The sequence below is a fragment of the Gymnoscopelus microlampas genome (genome assembly GCF_963454915.1).
Source record: "Gymnoscopelus microlampas genome assembly, chromosome: 16".
In the NCBI taxonomy this organism is placed as follows: domain Eukaryota; kingdom Metazoa; phylum Chordata; class Actinopteri; order Myctophiformes; family Myctophidae; genus Gymnoscopelus; species Gymnoscopelus microlampas.
In genome coordinates, this window is record NC_139953.1 from 34899366 (window position 1) to 34920318 (window position 20953).

The following is a 20953-nucleotide window of genomic DNA, read 5'->3' on the forward strand; positions in this document are numbered from 1 at the left end:
CTATTTTCCCACTACACCAAATCTTCTGTGTTGAAATTAGCCGATCTACAAGCTCACAATGCGTCATGTTGTGACATGTGCTTGTAGATCAACTACTTTCGCTGAATGTTCAGATGTTCTGTGGCTGCACTTGTTAATAGCTCTGAATGAGAAAATCTGTGAAATTCCTAAGACGTGAATCTAAGACTGTGACAAACTCAGTGATGGACTCACATGTTTTACTTAAGTAAAAGTATCAATAGAGTAGATTAGTAGATTTACTATGTTAGAAGTAAAATATGGATAATGTATGTTTTGAAATCATAATGAAAATCTACAAAATAACTAGTAACTAGTTTTCATATAATTGCAATGGAGTAAAAAGTACAATATTTGCCTCTGAGGTGTAGTGGAGTAGAAGTAAAAGTATTGAAACATTAAAGTAAAAATACAGTAGCCTACTTGAGTAAATGTATTTAGTTACTTTACACCAATGGACAAATTGCCCACATGGTGGGGATAACAATAGATAACTAACAAAATAAATGTCTGAGGATGAACTCCCGCTGGAGTTTTCCTTCTGCACTCCTACTCAACTTTCAACTACTGGAGGAAAAAAAGACTTACTGAAAGTTTGATATGAGACAAAGCAATTACTGCCATCGATCTATTTAAGTAACAAACAATGTTATTCTTTCTGTTATTACATTGTCACAATGAAAACAATGTAATTAGTTATATTATTGTGTGTGCCGGTAAATTGAGGCTTTGTACATAATTCCACTTCGGCCCTATACATGTTTTAGCAAAAATAGCCGATCTGCTTTTCTTTTTCACTTTTTTTTCTTTTTTTTTTAATGAAATATTGACATGCAGTGGTGTAAAGTAACTAAGTACATTTACTCAAGTACTGTACTTAAGTACAATTTTGAGGTATTTTTTTTTTTACCTATTTCCAGTTTTCAGTACTTTTCACTCCACATCTCAGAGGCAAATATTGTACTTTTACTCCACTACAATTATTTGAAAACTTTAGTCACTGGTTACTTTGTAGATTTTGATTATTATTACAAAACTTACATTAACCACTTCAGCCCTATATACATTTCGGCCATTTGAAAATAGCCGATCTACACGACAAATTGTGAGCTTGTAGATCTGCTATTTTCATAAGATTTTTTTTTTTTTTAACTTGTGAAATGGAACATTCTCATAACGAGTACTTTTACTTTTGGTACTTAAAGTACATTTTGATGCCAGTACTTTTGTACTTTTTCTCAAGTACATTTTGAATTCCAGACTTATACTTGTAACAGAGCACTTCTACATTGCAGTATCGATACTTTTACTTAAGTAAAACGTTTGATACATTTTTCCACCACTGATGACATGCCCAAAATAGGGACGCCAGATTGAAAGTGGCTACTGAGGGAGTAAGGGTTGCATAACAGTCAGCCAGTGCAAGACGGTTTGCATCATCGGGACGTCAGTTCTCTTGCTATCTTGTCTGGGTGAAGAGGCAACATCCTACTAGCTCTGTTCCCAGGCTCTCAGAGAGCACTGGAGGTTTGATGAGAACAAGGTCTTAGCCAACCCCAAGCAGCTTACTGGAGTATCAACTGATTCAAGTGTTTATGTGACGTGACACAGATGGTCTTCCTGGCAGCCCATTACTTATACTTGTGAGGAGAACATCCAAAGTGTTGTTATGGATGACCGGGGCTGTTTGTTTTAACTCATTTTCCCAGTTCCTGGGACATGGCATGCGTAGTGGTGGGGTGGGTGGTAAGATAAACAAGGTTGAGATTGAAGTTTCCTTTCGCCCACTTTGTTCGATCCACGACATTTATAATGGAACAATAACACACATGTTGAAACACAAAGTCTGTCATTCAAATTATTCTACTGACCTTCCCTCTACATTCCTCATCCCTGATGATGTCTTTTCTCCAGAAACATTGCACTTATTCATCATCAACGGAATGAAATCACCCTGTATTATCTGGCAGAGAGAGAATGGGAGAAAAGAACATTTTCCCAATGTGCTTTGTGGGTTATGTTTAGTTTCATATGGATGCTATTTTCCACCATAACACAATTGTGCTCCTAACCAAGATCGTATTGGAACTGTGTGAGTTACTACTGTGCAAGTGCTATGAATTAAATCCATGAGGAAGTGGCTCAGTCCCACTTCTCTGTTGCTTCACCTTTTATCCAGTTTCAATATGACATGTTGTGACCTTATAGATTGGCTATTTTTGCTATTTAAAAATGTTTTGGCTGAGTGGTAAACCTTGACCAATACTCACTTGTGCTAATGTGATGCCCACTAAAGTGCAATCACATTAGTGCAGATATAGGTAATTATTTTTGTTTTACTGTGTTTTGAGAGTAATTGTCATGTATTGTTTCCTTCTGTATTTCTATGGTACCCAGGGGGCAAAGGGGGGTGTGCTGCATTTGCCCTGCCATCAAAGGTTGGCCACCAGAAATAATATCTATGACCCTCTAGGATCACAATCTATATGGACAACCCGGTCAATTTTTTGCTGGAAATCCAATATGTCCGCCTCAATATTGGCCCCTATCAGAAAATAGCTTTGGCGATAACGTTTGAACCAGATGGGCTAAAAATGCAAACTTGGTGTCTATTTCATGGTTTCAGAGCATGAGAAACTCAATGGAATACTTATCTTTATGATTAGGTGTGTCTGGACCTTTACTTTGCGTATTTCCAAGATGGACGCCACCCGAAAATGAGTTTTACTATGACTTTTACAGTGACAGCTAACTGTTATGGCAAAAAGTCTGCTTTTTAAGCAATATGAACACATTTGGTCAGTTTGAGCTTTCATTTCTATGTTGTCAATATGGCTGCAGTCATAAATAATGTATGGTATTACATTTTTGCTCAGATTCTATCTATAGTTGTGGGGATGATTGCAGTGAAAAATCAGAGAAAAAGCCCACAATGTATCTTATGTATCATTTTAATAAACTAACTACAATATAAACAGACACATGCACACTCCAAGACTTGCCAAAAACTTCAACTTTAGGGCTATACAAATTAACATAGTGGTATGCATTCAAGTAACATAACAAAATATAGACTACTTAGTGACAAACAGAGTAAAAGCGGATTTGAGGTTGCCTACAAAAGGTTCATTTTGACCTCTATGGTGCTGTATTGCCTGCTTCTAAAGCCAATGATACTATGGTACAATGCTATTCACTGTCACTGTTGTCACGTGTTGCACTGATCCTGCTGCATCGTGTCTCCAGTCCCTGGCAACGGCATCCTAAGTAGCATAGAATTTCCTTCTTTGCACAGGAACAGTTTTTCTGGCAGCCTTTGATACAGCTGCATGATATTGCCTTGTTCATTGACACAGGCCAGGCTGGCTCGGTAGATGCAAGGGGGACTGCATTGCTAGCACTGAGAGACCATCCATACTCTGCGAAAGAGGGAATATCCGGCTTGGCGATGTGTGCACATTTATCTATTATGGTTGCTAGAGCAGCTCTTCTCAGGTGCAGGTCAAAGGCATTCTCTGTCGGGGGCAGCAGCTTTAAGAGGGTTGATCTATTATTGAGGAACTTGTACACTCTAAGCTTACTCAGGTCAAAATCCTCCGGGTGGTCCGCTTTGGATGTATATACAGCAATTGTGAGGTCTTGTGCCTGATTGATGACGTCATCTGAGAGGGAATCAGTGCAGGGAGATCCAGACACATGCTGGCCTTGAACCATGCCTTCTTCCCAGTGAAGAAGGGATAGCTAGTGGTATCTCTGCCACTTAAACAATGGATAAAGGGCAGGGCACGACACCGTGCGAGCCCCAGTGCTGATACCATTTGATGGATAGGAAGGTAGGAATTCTGCTCTGTTCTCACCCACAGCTCTGGAAGGCATCTGAGATGGGTTGCTTTATAGTACAGTAAAGGCACATGATGATGATGTCTGTGTCATTGGCATGGATGACAACTCTGTCAACTTTGTCATTCTGGACACTGTACAGGGTGTGGAGTATTATTCTTGTATCAGCCTCCTGTTGTGTGGATTCTAGTGCAGGGACATCTTCAATAGACCCCTCCTTGATCACCACACTCATTGTCTCTTCTTTAAACCCCCCACCCAGGTAAAGATGTGTTGGAACAAGGGCCGACTTAAGTTTCACATTTTCACACCATTCGTCACAGAGGAAACTCAATAGGTTTGCCTTGTTAGCTGACACAGCAAAAAACTCCCGAGGATCTGGAGCTGTGTAATGCATACTGACTTCATATTCTTTGGAAGGTTTTGGTCGAGCATATCTGTGTTCTTGCTCAGCTGTCTTAAGACTAGGTCCACTGTACCGGTCACAACAGAAGTGAATGATCTCTGTGCCAGCAGGCACATCATTCAACAGCAGACGTTGGTATTGTTCAGCGATTGTTCCAAATGCTTCACCTTTCAGGAACGACCAATGGCGTATGGCATACATGGCATCAATAACTACTGCTGTTTTTCTGTCTTATGTAGGCAGGTCAGGGATGAATGCAACTTTGGTCTCCTCTTTCAGGACCTTCACAAGGCTTGCCTTGGTACCTGTTTCATCCTGCCATCTTCCTGGAAGAGGGAAGGGGGGGAAGTCACTGCACTCGTGGTTGCCTATAAAGTCAACAAGGTTGAGTTCTCCACCACTGGCTATGATTTGGGTCATGCGCAGGAGGGCAGTAATTTCATTGCTCTTGCCAGGTGCTGAGGTTTTCCCCTTCGATTTTTTGGATTTTGTGTTTTGAGTGTGGAAAGTGTTAAGCTTCATTATGCTTGTCTTCTTCTGATCACTGGACAGTGATTCACACAGTGCCTTCAGACCCAGTTCTTTCACACTCATCAAGTCGTCCTTGACTGTGGAATCAGCACACTGTCCTGTAGATATGTTGATCATGGATGATGTGCTCACTGTAAATGGGTTAGTCTCCACTGCTGCCATGACCTTGACTACCATCTCTGCATCCCGGGTTACACGACTCTGACCAGACTCATGGTGTGGGTTGGAGGAGTGGAGGTGGAGCATAGACTTGAGCTCTGCAGAGACAGCTGCAGTGAGTGGTTTTGTGTAGACCCATTTTGTCCGGGCAGCAGGGCTGAGTGTAATGCCATCCAGACCGCTTGCTTCCTTGGCATCAGCATTATAGGTCTGCTCCAGTAGCATGTCAAGAGCAACACTGTTGTGGCTGCCATCTGCTCGTCTGCCAACAAATACACCTGCCATCAGTGCTTCATGTACCTCTGAAGCTGTTTCTGGTAGTTTCTTCATCTCAGCCAAATACAGAGGTAAAGATTGCTGCCCGTACTTGTAGTGGCCTGCTGCAGTGAGGTAGGGTAGCATTCTTGCTGATTCACAGAGATGTCCTGTCCAGTCACCTTCCCGATCGTAGTAGATAAACCTTTGGAGAATATCTGACATCTCCAGGAAGGTTGCCCAGAGGACTGCAGTTGGTTGCCCATTCAATGATTCCTGAAAAAGCAGCAGCTGCTCTCCTAGGACTGCCATCTCTGGACGCCTCGCCTGGATAGCAATGCAGTCCCCCTTGCATCTACCGAGCCAGCCTGGCCTGTGTCAATGAACAAGGCAATATCATGCAGCTGTATCAAAGGCTGCCAGAAAAACTGTTCCTGTGCAAAGAAGGAAATTCTATGCTACTTAGGATGCCGTTGCCAGGGACTGGAGACACGATGCAGCAGGATCAGTGCAACACGTGACAACAGTGACAGTGAATAGCATTGTACCATAGTATCATTGGCTTTAGAAGCAGGCAAGACAGCACCATAGAGGTCAAAATGAACCTTTTGTAGGCAACCTCAAATCCGCTTTTACTCTATTTGTCACTAAGTACTCTATATTTTGTTATGTTACTTGAATGCATACCACTATGTTAATTTGTATAGCCCTAAAGTTTAAGTTTTTGGCAAGTCTTGGAGTGTGCATGTGTCTGTTTATATTGTAGTTAGTTTATTAAAATGATACATAAGATACATTGTGGTCTTTTTCTCTGATTTTTCACTGCAATCATCCCCACAACTATAGATAGAATCTGAGCAAAAATGTAATACCATACATTATTTATGACTGCAGCCATATTGACAACATAGAAATGAAAGCTCAAACTGACCAAATGTGTTCATATTGCTTAAAAAGCAGACTTTTTGCCATAACAGTTAGCTGTCACTGTAAAAGTCATAGTAAAACTCATTTTCGGGTGGCGTCCATCTTGGAAATATGCAAAGTACAGGTCCAGACACACCTAATCATAAAAATAAGTATTCCATTGAGTTTCTCATGCTCTGAAACCATGAAATAGACACCAAGTTTGCATTTCTAGCCCATCTGGTTCAAAAGTTATCGCCAAAGCTATTTTCTGATAGGGGCCAATATTGAGGCGGCCATATTGGATTTCCAGCAAAAAATTGACCGGGTTGTCCATATAGGTTGTGATCCTACTGGGTCATAGATATTATTTCTGGTGGCCAACCTTTGATGGCAGGGCAAATGCAGGTTTCCAAAAAAAGGGGGGGTTTGCCCCCTGGGTATGGTGATTTATCTTGGTTTCACACCAAAAGAACAGTTTGGTCACTAGGTGGCAGTGACCATGGTTCATCCGTGATTCACCTTCTGGGACTGGTTCTCAATCTTTTCTGGATCAGGGGCCAGGGCCCTCTTGAAAACCTTGAAAGTGTTTGCGGGCCACATGCATTTTCAAAGCCTCTTTATTGTAATGATCAATCAATCGATTGTGGCCCCGGCCCACAGGTTGAGAACCATTGGTCTAGACTAGAGCGCAAGCGCCTCTCTTTTCTTCTCATAACTGAGGAGACTTGGTAAAGGAGAGCCACGTTTCCCCTCTCACATTTGTTCACATTTTAACCTGTCTTCCAGGTAACTATTCTGTAGCTGGCATTAGGTGCCTTAGCCTGGTAGGCTACTTGTAACACTAGCATACAGTAGGCTGGCTGTGTTTCTGTGCAAGTAGAATGTTTTTCCTGTAGTATTATTTCAGGCCTATTTTATCCAGAGCTTTCCAAATGAGAGCACATCATGTCCATGCTGTCACTGTTTGGCAAGTTTGACTGCGTTATGTGCAAAAGGTGGGTTAATGATCAGAGAGGTGGAAAGAAAAGGCAAGGCAAGTTTATTTGTTGCTAGCCTACACCATAGGCTATTACAAAGGCACAATAATCAGTATTTAGGTAGGTTGTAATGTAAATAAAAGACAGTGGGAAACAGTTTCTTTTTGGTTTCTTTTTACATTGGTCACCAGGTTTTGTTTGACCTCTGGGAACAGTTAGACCATGCAGTCCCACATGATCTGAGACTTCTTCAAGTGTTTTATTTCTTGTGGTTTAAAGACGGAAAAACAAGTCAGAGGTTTTAAGGCATTTCTGTCTTTTTTTGCATTGACCATGAAGTCAGGACCCAGTCCAGTATACGAAATAATACATAATAACCCCCATTAATGTCAGTTACTCTTTGTTCATGACCCTGTCCGACCAACTCATGCCCCAGTTTATTTTTTATATTTATTTATAGCATCCTGGCATATCTCAATAATGAGGAAATACTGTACCAAGGGACATGGTCAGTCCATTGGATTCTTGCAAAAATATTAATTTATTGTTGAAATGACAGTTTTGCTTCACCACTGGCTGAGTGGTTTAAATGGTGGTTACAGCAAGATAGCATGTATACTTTCCAAAACATTATGGCAGGTTTTGTTACATTGGAGTGGACATAATTGTATATCTTATGATGGTGTTCAATCATCATATAGGGTATATACTGATACCCAAATCCAACCTTTGATGCTGAGTGACAAGCAGTGCACTGGTATGACCCGGCCGGCATGGTATCAAACTCCAACCTCTTAGTCTCAGGGCGGACACTCTAACCACAAGGCTACAGAGTTACTGCTGTAAGCATACATTATTTTTTGCCATACTGTAATTCTGTGATTTTCAGAGGAAATAACATACATTTCTGGAGGTCAGTCCAGAAGTAGTAGTTGTAGTGGTGGTAATAATAATAATAATAATAATAATAATAATAATAATAATAATAATATCATTATTATTATTATTATTATTATTATTATTATTATTATTATATAGTAATAATATAAAGTCAACAATTCAGTGTGCTGTCTGAAAAGGATACACAGTGCGTTTCATATTAACATAATATCTAAAAACTATACAGACTTGATTCATCCAGGATTCATCTGACTTGACTGTCAAAATTGTAAACAGCAATGTGGGCGGAGACTTCAAGCAAAACACAATGTGACGTCACCAGCGTGCGACCCATCAGACATACAGTGCGGCGTCAACATGGCGGTGGCGGTGGCAGACAGCAGGGATAAGGGTCTTCAAGACTACAGGAAGAAACTACTGGAACATAAAGAGATAGACGGGCGGTTAAAAGAACGTAAGAAACCAACTGTGTTCCGATAAGAGAACAACTTTCAGAACTGTCTTTATTTTGTTCAGAGGACGTGCTGACTGTACGTTATAGCAGCTAGCCGAGGTAGCTATAGATAGCTTGTGCTTTGTCATGCTAGTGGGCATCTCCATAGAATGAATGGGTCAGTGATGCTAGCTTAATGCTAACGATGACAAGTGCAGCAGCGTTGGTGTGAGTGTGATAATCTTTCTTAAGCCTAAATACAGTTGTTTTCAAACGTTTTGGTTTCGGGGAGAGAATATAAATGGAATTTGGTCCATTTGTGCTACGCTCTCAGAATTACAGACCTGTAAGGGTCCATTTAGAACCCCCTCAAGTAGCCCTGAAACATGACTGTCATGTGAATCATGGCTACCCCTCAGACAAGTAGCCCTAAGTGTCCCACTTAGAGCAGTGGTTCTCAAAGTGGGGTCCGGGCCTCTTCGGGGCCCCCCCAGGGGACCTTGAGGGGGTTCCAGGGTGTCCCCAGCTAAAATGATAGTTGGGAACCAAATGGACCCTTGTTAAATGCCAAATGGGGGTCCGCTTGCTAATGTGTGTCAATTTGGGGGTCCTTGACACGAAAAGGTTCGAGAACCAGTGACTTAAAAAAACAGTGGCCTAATCATTTACCTGTCAGTGTTCTTGTCGGTAAGAGACACTGTCATATAAAATTGTTCAGTTCGTATTAAAAGGGAATAAATAAGCATTGCTTCTTCTGTGAAATTATTGGGTAATGTTGGGATGTTTTGTTGAATTATTAGTTATTGGAATGTTTTTGTTTTAGATAAATTGTATTCTTAAAATTGTAGTTAAATACAAAATAAAGCTTCAGTGTCACTTGCAGTGTCATGTTGATCAGTTCATGCAATGAGATTTTGACTGGTTTATTGGTATATGATTATGTTGCTTTTGTTTTATAGTTTTTTTTATTTTTACGTTTTTAGTATTGTGTCTTATGGTAATGTTTAATTCCCTGTATTTGATTGTTTTTTTTAGATTGTTGTTGAAAATTTGCACTTGTGCTAGAACACTCAAGCAATGCATCTGGTCTTTCCAATTCCAATGCGATTGTGAATTGAGATAAACATTTGACATTTCAATGTTGAAATTCTGTTTACAGTGCGAGAACAGCTCAGAGAACAGAACAAGCTGTATGAGAAGTCAGAGAATGACCTGAAAGCTCTTCAAAGTGTTGGACAGGTAAGCCTCCCTATGAAGAGCTAAAATAAGAAAGATATACTAACTCATATTTGATCTCTGTACCGTCTCTGACATTGTCCTCTGTCTTATAGATTGTTGGAGAAGTGCTCAAACAACTGACTGAGGAGAAATGTAAGCTTTTGCAACCTTTTTAAAGATGAATGTGTTTGGCTTTGGGTTCACTTAGTCCCATCTGTGACCTCAACTTGAACAGCGTTATGATCCAGGAGTTGGGCTGCTGGTGGTATAGAGGTTTTTTTATACCTATTTTCCAACATATCGAAAATTGGAGGTGGTGACATCATGACAGGGTTTTTTACAGCCTGTGCAGATGCAGAATTTCCAATAAAAAAACTGCTGCTGTTAAATTCTGCATAGCCCAATTGAAAAAGCTGTTTCATATCCTATCGTAATATCATTTTACTGACCAATTGTTGTTACTACAGACATCAGTAGGACTGTGTCGGTACATTAAAATTTGGAATATGACGTTGAAAAATAGGTTAGAAATACCTCTGTTTGCTCCCGGCACCCCAAGAACTGGAGGCTAATGCTAATGTGACCGAGTCCCGAGCTACAGCAATGGGTGAGGCCACGGATGGGGCTAGGGTTCACTGTGCTCTCTTGTACTGTATATACTGCAGATTGAAACTGAAGGTAAATTGAGTGGAAGATGTTGTTTAACCAATGGTTCTCCTTACAGTCATTGTCAAGGCTACAAATGGACCTCGGTATGTGGTTGGATGTCGCAGACAGGTGCGTAGATTAATGGAAGGTGTTAGTTCTAAAGTGTTCCTGTTTCTGTACTCAAGGTATTTGTACATTTTCAATGATGCTGTATTTGATCTGATATACTCTTCTTCACAGCTGGATAAGTCACAGCTCAAGCCAGGCACCAGAGTGGCACTGGATATGACTACACTGACTATAATGAGGTAGGTGGGGGGAGGGCAACGATAATGTGACCCGTTTCTACTAACTCTTGCTCATTGGGAACCTGTACAATTGCTTTGAATTGTCATTATGAGCCACAAAGTGATGTGCAAGACTATTGTAGTGTTCTTATTTGATTGCTTTAGGATGGTGTACTCTGCTGTTCTGTACTAGACTCGCTGTGCATTACAGTTAAGATGGTTTCAAATTGACAACAATAACAACAGTGAACATTCCTACCCAACTTCCGTTCTGTCTTTTACATATGAAGTAATTTAAAAAGATTGTTATAATGTCCATCAGTAGTTAATTAGTGAGAAAAAGATGATACTGGAAGAAATGGTCTTGTGTGCTTCTCCCTTCCCGACCCTTTCCATTGTTGTCTAACATTATGTTAAAGTGGTTGATGATAGCATTCTCTCTTGATAAGATGACCTTAACCACTTAAGCTCTCTATACTTTGTTGTATGATGAATAGCAAAAATAGCGTGTCGCATCATGGTGCGTTTTGTGCTTGTAGATCTGCTGTTTTTGGATGATTGGATGAAACTCTCATTTACTATTTGTGATGGCTGTGTTCATGTAAAATGTGTACCCTCATCTTTCCCCAGGTACCTGCCCAGAGAGGTCGACCCCCTGGTCTACAACATGTCTCATGAGGACCCTGGCTGCGTCTCGTACTCGGAGATCGGAGGCTTGTCTGAACAGATCCGTGAGCTCAGAGAGGTATGTCATCAAGTAGTAATGAGTTTAGAGCAGGGGTCTTCAATGTTTTTTCAGGCCAAGGACCCCTTAGCTGAGACCGAGATGAAGCAGGGAGTGGACCCCCCACTATATATTGTATAAAATTGTTATAAAACTTTTTCATAGATGGCTCCCTAGACTTGTTTGACAGCACTGTCAATGTGTAGCGTTGTGTTGGATTCATGTTAATATGTATTTTCAGACCGTAACTACTTTAAAAACATGTATTTGGTCTGCTCTTTCCCCTCTATACCAAACCTCTTTGCCGAAAATAGCGGATCTACAAGCTCACAACGGCGTGGTAAGCTTGTAGATCTGCTATTTTTGTCTAATGTTCCCCTCAGAATAGGGATGCCAGGGTTCAAGTGGTTAATGTAAAAAAGAAAGTTCCTATGACACACAAAGATTTGGCGGCCCCCCTGTAGTTAATCTGTGGTTGAAGACTCCTGGTTTTGAGATTTGCCCGAAGCTGAGCCAAATAGACAACTGGATATTGGGTCAAGTTGTACTGTATATCTAAGAGAACTTGTCCTTCCAAACATGGTGTTTACAACAATCTTAATTTCCATGTTAGGTGATTGAACTGCCTCTAACCAATCCTGAGCTGTTCCTGAGAGTGGGAATCATCCCTCCAAAGGGCTGTTTGCTCTACGGACCTCCAGGTGAGATGATGCATGCCAGCCAGTTATAGACGTGCGTAGCTCAAATAAGAAGAGTAAACCCTAGTACTGCATGCATTATAGGTTTCATTCTCTCCAGTGGGTTTAGTGTAGCACAGTAAAAGTAAAATGCCTTCGGAAACAACAGTAAGCACAGATGATATTGAAAGGTATTTTGTATATGTGTCCACTAAATGATATATGAGTCATAAGCTAATTAGATATGGGTCCCTACAGCTGTCTCCAGCTGGTGCAGAATGCGGCTGCTAGACTTTTAAGTCATGCATATAGAAGGTCACATACAGTATCACACCTGTGCTTGCTGCATTGCATTGGCTGCCAATTGACTGCAGTAATGTTTTTTAAATTATTTTAATCACATATAAAGCTCTCCACGGGCTGGCCCCAAATTATTTAACCGAACTACTGCGCCCCAAGGTCAATGTGAGATTACTTGGACAAAGGCCTTCTCAATGTCCCTACAACGAGGCTGAAAACAAAAGGGCAGTGAAATGACTTACCACTGTCCTTAAGAAATGCAGAGTCAGTCGATGTCTTGAAAAAGCTGCTAAAAACATTTTTCAATTAACCTTACCTTACCTTATCTTATAGTGTACTGTATCTATTACCTCTTCTGTGTCTTTCTCTATGATTGATCTCTTATGTTATCAAACAATGCTTTCCATAGGCACTGGGAAGACTCTTCTAGCCAGAGCTGTGGCCAGTCAACTGGACTGCAATTTCCTGAAGGTGAAGAGCATCACCATATTCATATTTACATATATTAGTATAATCCGAGTTACTTTGGAGCTAGGCTGCACCAGCGCTCCTGTTTTCCGACCTAAAGGGGCGGGTTTAACATCTCCGGCGAGAGAATGCGTGTGATCCCATTGGTTCACCGATCTGTCCGTCAGCACCCGCCCCATCAACACAACATTACGAGCAACGCCCACTGCACTCTGGTTGGTTGGGGAAATGAAACACTTCCTATATCGGGTACACCAACGCCCTGGTCCAGGCTTTTATTTTTTAGCAAAACTAAACAATGAAAGCCTGGAGATCGAGGCTACTTTGAAGCACAGAATTGTTTTTCTTTGTACTCTACTTGCATGAGCATTTACCCTGTGATTTGTTGACTAGGGTTCATGATGTTGTTTACTCTTGCACTTTGTAAATTGCTCTGGATAAGAGCGCCTGCTAAATGCCTGAATTTTAAATTGAATAATGTATTGAAATGAACAGAAATGCCCGAGATATCCACAATGACTGCAGACCAAAAATAATCAAAATTAATATTCAGCAATAGCACACTTTACTTATATTGGCTCCTGACCTCACGGACAACGCAAAAATCAAGTCCTGTTGTTAAAGTTTTTGAAAACCACTGCCCTGCCATATGCGAGCAGCGATGTCTAAATATGAACCTCAGACTATGTTGTATTGTTTTTGATGATATATTGTTTACATCAGTGGTACTCAAAATGGGGGCTGGGGACCCCCAGGGGTCAGTGTTCCATTTGTACACTCTCTTTACAATATAGATTGGGGTCCCAGAGATAGAAAATGGTATCAAATAGGGGTTTGTGACCTAATGCATATCAAACTGGGGGTCCTTGAAATTAAAAGGTTTGAGAATCATTGGTGTACACAGCGGTCATTGTGGTTGTTTGTGTGTGTGTGTGTGTGTGTGTGTGTGTGTTACAGGTTGTGTCCAGCTCCATTGTGGATAAGTACATTGGTGAGAGTGCACGGTTGATCAGAGAGATGTTCAACTACGCCAGAGACCACCAGCCCTGCATCATCTTCATGGATGAGATCGATGCCATTGGTGAGTTAGTTCACTTAGACCGCTTTGAGGTCGGGATGTTTTAGAAGGCTCATTTCTTTCATTCGTATCACCAGTAGAAATGAGTAATTGTTTCTTTCTCCGTTCATGTGTTTTTGGTTGATTATTGTATCACTGTGAAACAACAATTAAACAAACCATGGATGTGTTATTTATTTATTTGCTTTTTGCAAGACATTCCATTTAATGTTCCTGCTCCCACAGTTCTATGTACTGCTTTTTTTTTAATCCCTCTACGGCGACAGCCGTGGCCTGAGGCATTATGTTTTCGGGTTGTCCGTCCCACCGTCCTTTTTTGTCCACCTTGAGGGAATGTCATTACCTCTGGCACAAACATCCACTTGGATTCAAGGATGAACTGATTAGAATTTGGTGGTCAAGGTCACTGTGACAACATTTCACACAAATGTCTTAATTGAATAAAATGATGAAGTGAAGATTTTGGTGGTCAACATCACTGTGACCTCGCATTCACCCCATTCATGAATGCGTTATCTCAGGAACGCCTGGAGGGAAATCTAATTTGGCACCCGGATGAACTAATTTACAGGTCAAGGTTACTGTGAGTCAATGACCTCACCCAACATGTCAAAATAGTGATAGTTGGCCCGTACCGCTGGCGTAGTGGTCCGGGCACCTAGGCGCCAAAGTTGCTGCATGTCACTCCCCATCTCTCTCCCCATTTCCTGTCAACCTACTATCGAATCAATAAAGGCATAAAAAAGGCCCCAAAAAATCTAAAGAAAATACAATAGTGATAGCCAACATTTTTCTACAAAATATATAACACCCTTTATTAAATTCCTTCAGTCTTCAATATTATTTGAATGTAGACACGCATGGATGTCAACTGCAATTGGTTGGTAGAGGCATACAAACTGCAATGCAGTGTTTCTAAAGTTTTTTTTTTTTTTTTTTTTTACAAAGTTCAGTGAATGATCACCATCACTCTTTGCTCCTCTGTCAGTCTTTGTGAAATCAATCCTTCAGTTTCCCTCCTCAATAGTTATTTCTCTTTTTTTCACTTGGATTTATTTCATCTTCTAGTATCATTTTACATTCAGGTCCACTGGCTCTTTCCTTGATTGATCTCACAGCTGTTTGCTTGTAGAATTGAAGTTTATTTTATGGTTTCAGTTCTGCTCTGCTGAATGGTAAAGCTTCATCTCTTGAAGGTCAAATGAATGTGTGATCATGATTAATGTGTTTCTTCCTTCATGTCTTTCAGGTGGCCGTCGTTTCTCAGAGGGAACTTCAGCAGACAGAGAGATTCAGAGAACTCTTATGGAGGTACTGTCTGTGTCTCACTTCCATTTCCTATTAAGGTTTAGAAGACCGCTTGAGGGAGAACAGGTTTTAGTCATCGGTAACCACTTTGGCATTCCTATTTTGGGCATGTCACTTTATTGTCAAAACATTTCCAAACATTTTCAAAAATAGCAAACATTGCCGATATATACAAGTGTGTAGATCTACTATTTTTGATACTTTTGCGCCACACTGGGCATACAATAAGGTATAAACTAGGAGGACATTGATGAAAAAACAAAAAAGATGAAATATGGAGGTTACAAGGTTTTTGCCCGACAGCGAAGATATGTAACAGTCATGCAGCCCTAACAATAAACATGTATTCCACATCACTCATTTGAATCCTCTGTGCGATACTCAGCTGCTGAACCAGATGGACGGTTTTGACACCCTGCACAGAGTAAAGATGATCATGGCCACTAACAGACCTGACACTTTGGATCCCGCTCTGCTGCGTCCTGGCAGGCTGGACCGCAAAATACGTAAGCTCACCGCTTCTCACTAGACCTGTCACAATTGTTACATAATCACATGATCGCAATTATTTTTGCATAATCGTGTCCATGCTGAAAGATGTTCATACATTTCCCAGAAATAGTGTAAATGGCAGACCTACATATATATGGGTCGGGTTCATGCTATGCCTATCTGATTTTACTGTAGTTGTTGGTCGTCGTTTTCTTGCATTTTGTCTTTTCTGCTTCTAGGTGTGATCTTAATATGAACACTCATTGTACCGCTGTGTTTTCATGAAGGTGGACTAAAAAAACGTTTTTATATTTTTTCTGTTTGTACAGATATCGAGCTGCCCAATGAGCAGGCTCGTCTAGACATTCTGAAGATCCACGCGAGTCCAATCACCAAACATGGAGAAATAGGTTTGTTAAAACGCTGCATGACTTATCTCTCTCCACAATGAGACATTGTTGTATCTTTACGTACCTCAGTGTTGCCTGTCAAAATTAACGCTATATCGCAATTGTTGGAGCTACAGTAATCACAATTATTTTACATATCTCTAGAATCATTTTCATTCATCTGTATAAAAAGCTGGATGAAATTAACAGAAATGTCATATTCCCATCTTTATTGCTACGTCATTGCCCATGCCCTTTAGCCACTTGGAACCTGGCACCACTATTGCTGAGTGGAAAGCTTTTGTGGAAAGTTTTGGAAAGCATAAGGCTGTATTAAGAATACAGCCTGTTTTGACCATGGTACATTATTTATTTTGATGATTAGTACTAGGGATGGCCAAATGGAGACATTTTGTTAACCGATTACCGTTAACCGATTGCCTTAACGACTAATTAATCGATAACCGTTAACACATTCCCTGCCAGAGTTTATTCATAAGGTACTCACCCACTGCCAGCGTTTTTGAGTTTTATAGCCTTTTGAACCGTTCACAAAAAAATTATATCCATTAAAATCCGCGATCGGATGGTGTTTATAAACAGCAACGACGGACGTACGAGCCCTCATAATGTTTACACTTTTTTTTTCTTTTTCTTCTTCTGTGGTATCAGCGGCCAAAAGAGGCTGCAAACGTCATATCCGTTTGGCTGTGACGTGGCTGTGACGTTTCCCCACCGGCCATCTTAGATTAGCTTAGCCTCCGATCGGCTATCAGATCGTTTTTAAACACAAACAGGATAACCGTTCGTCGATCAAAGAAAAGAAAATACAACCGGAGCTTACCATTCGTTTTTTAAACCGTGTGAAAACCATGATCTTTAGCCAAAACCAGGGAAAAACTGTTTTTTCAAGATAAAAAACGAACCGGAAACGGTTGTCGGAAATTTTCTCATATGATGGGTCGGAAGCGTCATGGGGAAAAAAAAAAAATCAAGGATGGTACCCAAACATTTTTTTTTCGTTATCAAACCACATAAAAAGACGATCCCGAGATATCTCGGGATACGCAGGTAATGGGTGGATTTAATGTCCCGAGATATCTCGGGATTGGCAGTATATGTGTTAAGAAAAAAAATGAGTTTTTTTATTTATTTTTTTATGGCCAAAATACATTTTATTTCAAAGGGCCAAGTCTACACAGTTTGTTTTGTGTCTCCAGCAGAGTTTCTAGTGTCTCTATCTCTCTCTGGAAGAGGTTGCACATGAACTCTGCAGCCGCACTGAGGCGCTCCAACACAAACAATACAAAGACGAGGAAGAAGAAGAATAAAGTGGAAGTTACGTGTGGTTGCAGGTGTAGACTTGGCCAAAAAACAATTACCGGTAAAAACATTTTTGGCCCTTTTTTCATTTTTTTTTAACGGTTAATTTTAATCGTTAGTATTAATCGGTTGGCGATTTAACGGCGGTTAACGGTTATCGGTTGGCCATCCCTAATTAGTACTGGTCATTGTTGATTTGTATATTTCAGAAATAGGCTTTGTATGTTTAAGTTATTTGTCATATCTACCCTTTGCAAGTTTTGTTTACAAAACCTAAAAGGCCAATAGAAATATATATTTTTATTTATATATTCCATATGTTGTACAATGCCAAAAAAACTATTAAATCATGAATTGCTATTATGTTTATGTTAATCAGCAACTAAAATGATCATGACTGCCCTACTCAGCGGGGGCAAATATTTCTCCATTAGTCTACTTTAAACACATTGTTCATTATTACTGTCTCACCAGATTATGAAGCCATCGTGAAGCTGTCGGATGGATTCAATGGAGCCGATCTAAGGAATGTGTGCACAGAAGCAGGTAGGGTTGGGATTGTTTTTCAAAACTAATCTGAATCCATTATTAAATCTGTCAGCTTATTGAATCCAAGAGAGAATCTCTTAGATAAATAAACAAAATAGTTTGTAATGCACTCAGTGCAGCAGCAAAATGACTTTTGCCCGAGATGGTGTAATAAACATGATTTGCAGATATGCTGCTTTTATTCATCATTAGGGTCAACTATATAAATTGCAGCCTTTGTAAATTGCTGCCTTAACTACATCAGTGTTTTAATTAACCAAATGGCCTAGCCCTAGATCCTCTCTACATAAAGTTTAAAAAAAATATGGCACTCTTACTTCTATATGATTCTGCATGTGACATGTTTAAACACATTTACTCTGACCCTGTCGTATCACGAATACTGCATTTCCCCAGTAGTTTGTTCATGTGTGCCACACTAATTACAACATTTGCAAAAATGTATAAAATAGAGAGGATTAAGAGAATCTGTTAGACTGAGCTGAACAAATCATACTTATTTAATCATAGTTTATACTGTGTGATCATATATTGTGATTGGATCGGTAGGTGCAGATTTTATATTGGCTGCCAACACCAGACTAGCATTTGAGTTATTTTCATTTAGAATATAATTTGTGGTTGAATAGTCGAGGTGTTTTCATTTACAAAAGCATAAAGTGCAATAGTATTCCCCAAATCATCAGTTAATAGTGATCACAATATATCTTAACAAAATAATTATTACTAAATGAATCAGCTACATATCCCTAACCATAGGGAATTTGACTATATTTACCTCATCAACAATATATCCACAGATGCAGGGCTGTCGATTATTTTCTCTGTATTTATTCAATTGATTACTTTTTTTGATTAATCAAGTTCAACAAATTGACAATTTAAAAAAAAAAAATCAACTAAATCTAGTAGTCGATTAATCATTTACACGCTGTTTTATACTTCGTCATACAACAGTGCCACCAAATATAGCCGATCTACAAGCTCGATTAGGCATGTTGAGCTTGTACATCTGCAATTTTTTGCTATTGTTCACTATTCTGTCATCCATGACCCCAAAATCAAATATCTTATTAAAATATTTGTTTTTCTATTTGTTCCATTAACTGTTGACCTCTACACAGATGTCTCTTAATTTATGTTGACTTTGTGTTTGTCTGTAGGTTTGTTTGCCATCCGTGCGGACCGTGAGTACGTCACTCAGGAGGACTTTATGAAAGCTGTGCGCAAGGTGGCAGATTCCAAGAAACTGGAGTCCAAGTTGGACTATAAGCCTTTATAAGCCTGTATAAATGCTTCTCTGTGTCGGTTTTTATTTTCTTTAACCACGTGAACCCTAGTGTCCCTATTGTGTGGTGGATAGCAGATCTACAAGCTCACAACGCATCACAATATGACCGTTGTGAGCTTGTAGATTGGGGGGAAAGGATAGATCCCGGAGGGACTGAATTATATAGGGTTTAGGTGGTTAAGTTGCAAGTTTTTAAGGTGGGATATGCCTTTTGCTGTGTTGTATCTATCCCATATCAAGGCCAGAAAAAGAAAACAATTTGTTACTTATTTTGTATGTTTGTGGAAAGCGACATTATTATAGTACCATTTCTTTACAGTTGCCAACAAAGTGACCTCAAGTAGTACATTCACATACATAATATACAATATACATTTACTTCATGCTCTAAGTCTCAAGTCTGACTTTCCTGTTATGTATCTGAGATACTGGCATTCATCATTACATTTGTATAAAATATAATAAAATTAAGCCCTACATTATAACACCATTGTTGTCTTATTTTGTTTCAGTAGATATGGCTGTTAATCACCTTGGAGCTTTTTAACATTTATCAAACATAAGCTGGGGCCTATTACACGAAAGGAGAATTAAATAAGACTGGATTTAAGTCAAATCCAGGTTTGACAAATTCTGGTCCGTACAGCCTGGGGCCTGTTCCTCAAAAGGGAATTAGAGCTTAGCCTGGCTTTAACACCTATCCTGGCTTAATTTAGCCAGGATTAGGGCTGAATCGGTTCCTCAAAAGCTGAATTAGCTTGAAGATTAGTTTAGCCAGTTCATCCTGGCTAAGTTTAGCCATGACCCGATTCCTCAAAAGAGAATTGAAGCAATCCTACCTTAGTTACCATGGCAATTTAGCTGTGAAGTTAGCCTGGTCAGGAGCAGGCTAACAGCCAAGCTTACTTAATCCAGTGCCTTGTTCTTCAAGTTTTTCCACAGTTAATTCAACACATGTGTTTGAATATGGACTCATTTTAATGACCTTGCATTCAAATAAAATGAAATAAATACAATAAGATATAATCAAATTAATGATATTACTGAAATAGTGTGACCATGAATCATAATTGTTTCACAATGACTCGTGATATGTCATTGTCACTCTGTTAATACTATAGTATATATTGTTGTTAGATGTTTGATAATATATTACAGATTTTTTTTAATATAAAAAAAAAATGTCTATATATTTATATATATATATATATATATATATATATATATATATATATAATTATTTTTTTACGGGTTTAAAAGAGCCTCTTCACTGAATGTAAGTCAATGAGGAGCATATTTTAAATTATCAATTTCTAGTCAATGGAGAAATTATTTTTTATTTCTTGTCCACCTTTGGAGTTACATCATGAACTACACAACCCAAACCTCTACCAAAGTGGTCTTGCAAATGTGGGGTTATTGCGTGTCCCAATCCTTTTTGGGGGGACGATTTTGGCCTCCACACTTAGTGTTTTTTTCGGATTTAACTTTCGTTTCTGTAAAATAAATTTTACCGAAACGAAAATAACCAATCAACTCTAAATTGCCTGAAACGTACTCCTAACAGGTTTTTGTGGGGAGTATTTTGGCCTCCACACTTAGTGATTTTTTCGGATTTAACTTTCGTTTCGGTAGTGACAAACTTTCGTTTCGGTAGTGACACAATGGTGAAAAAATAAATTTACTAAGTCCAGAGCTCGATGAATGTTAGGGACCAAAAAAAGTCACTACAAAGTACTACCAATCAACTCTAAATTGCCTGAAACGTACTCC

At 39.6% G+C, this 20953-nt stretch overlaps 1 protein-coding gene across 1 annotated transcript; it reads left to right on the top strand.

Moving 5' to 3' along the window:
• Positions 1–8345: 8345 nt before the first annotated feature.
• LOC311063327 (26S proteasome regulatory subunit 10B-like) lies at positions 8346–19665 on the top strand. Its single transcript, XM_084082703.1, has 14 exons — positions 8346–8449; positions 9588–9667; positions 9760–9799; positions 10371–10423; positions 10535–10602; positions 11212–11326; positions 11919–12006; positions 12692–12753; positions 13708–13831; positions 15078–15139; positions 15522–15642; positions 15958–16038; positions 17815–17886; positions 19053–19665. Exons 1-14 carry the CDS (start codon positions 8353–8355, stop codon positions 19169–19171), a joined length of 1182 nt encoding a protein of 393 aa, XP_083938829.1. The 5' UTR covers positions 8346–8352; the 3' UTR covers positions 19172–19665.
• The last annotated feature ends 1288 nt before the right edge of the window (positions 19666–20953 follow it).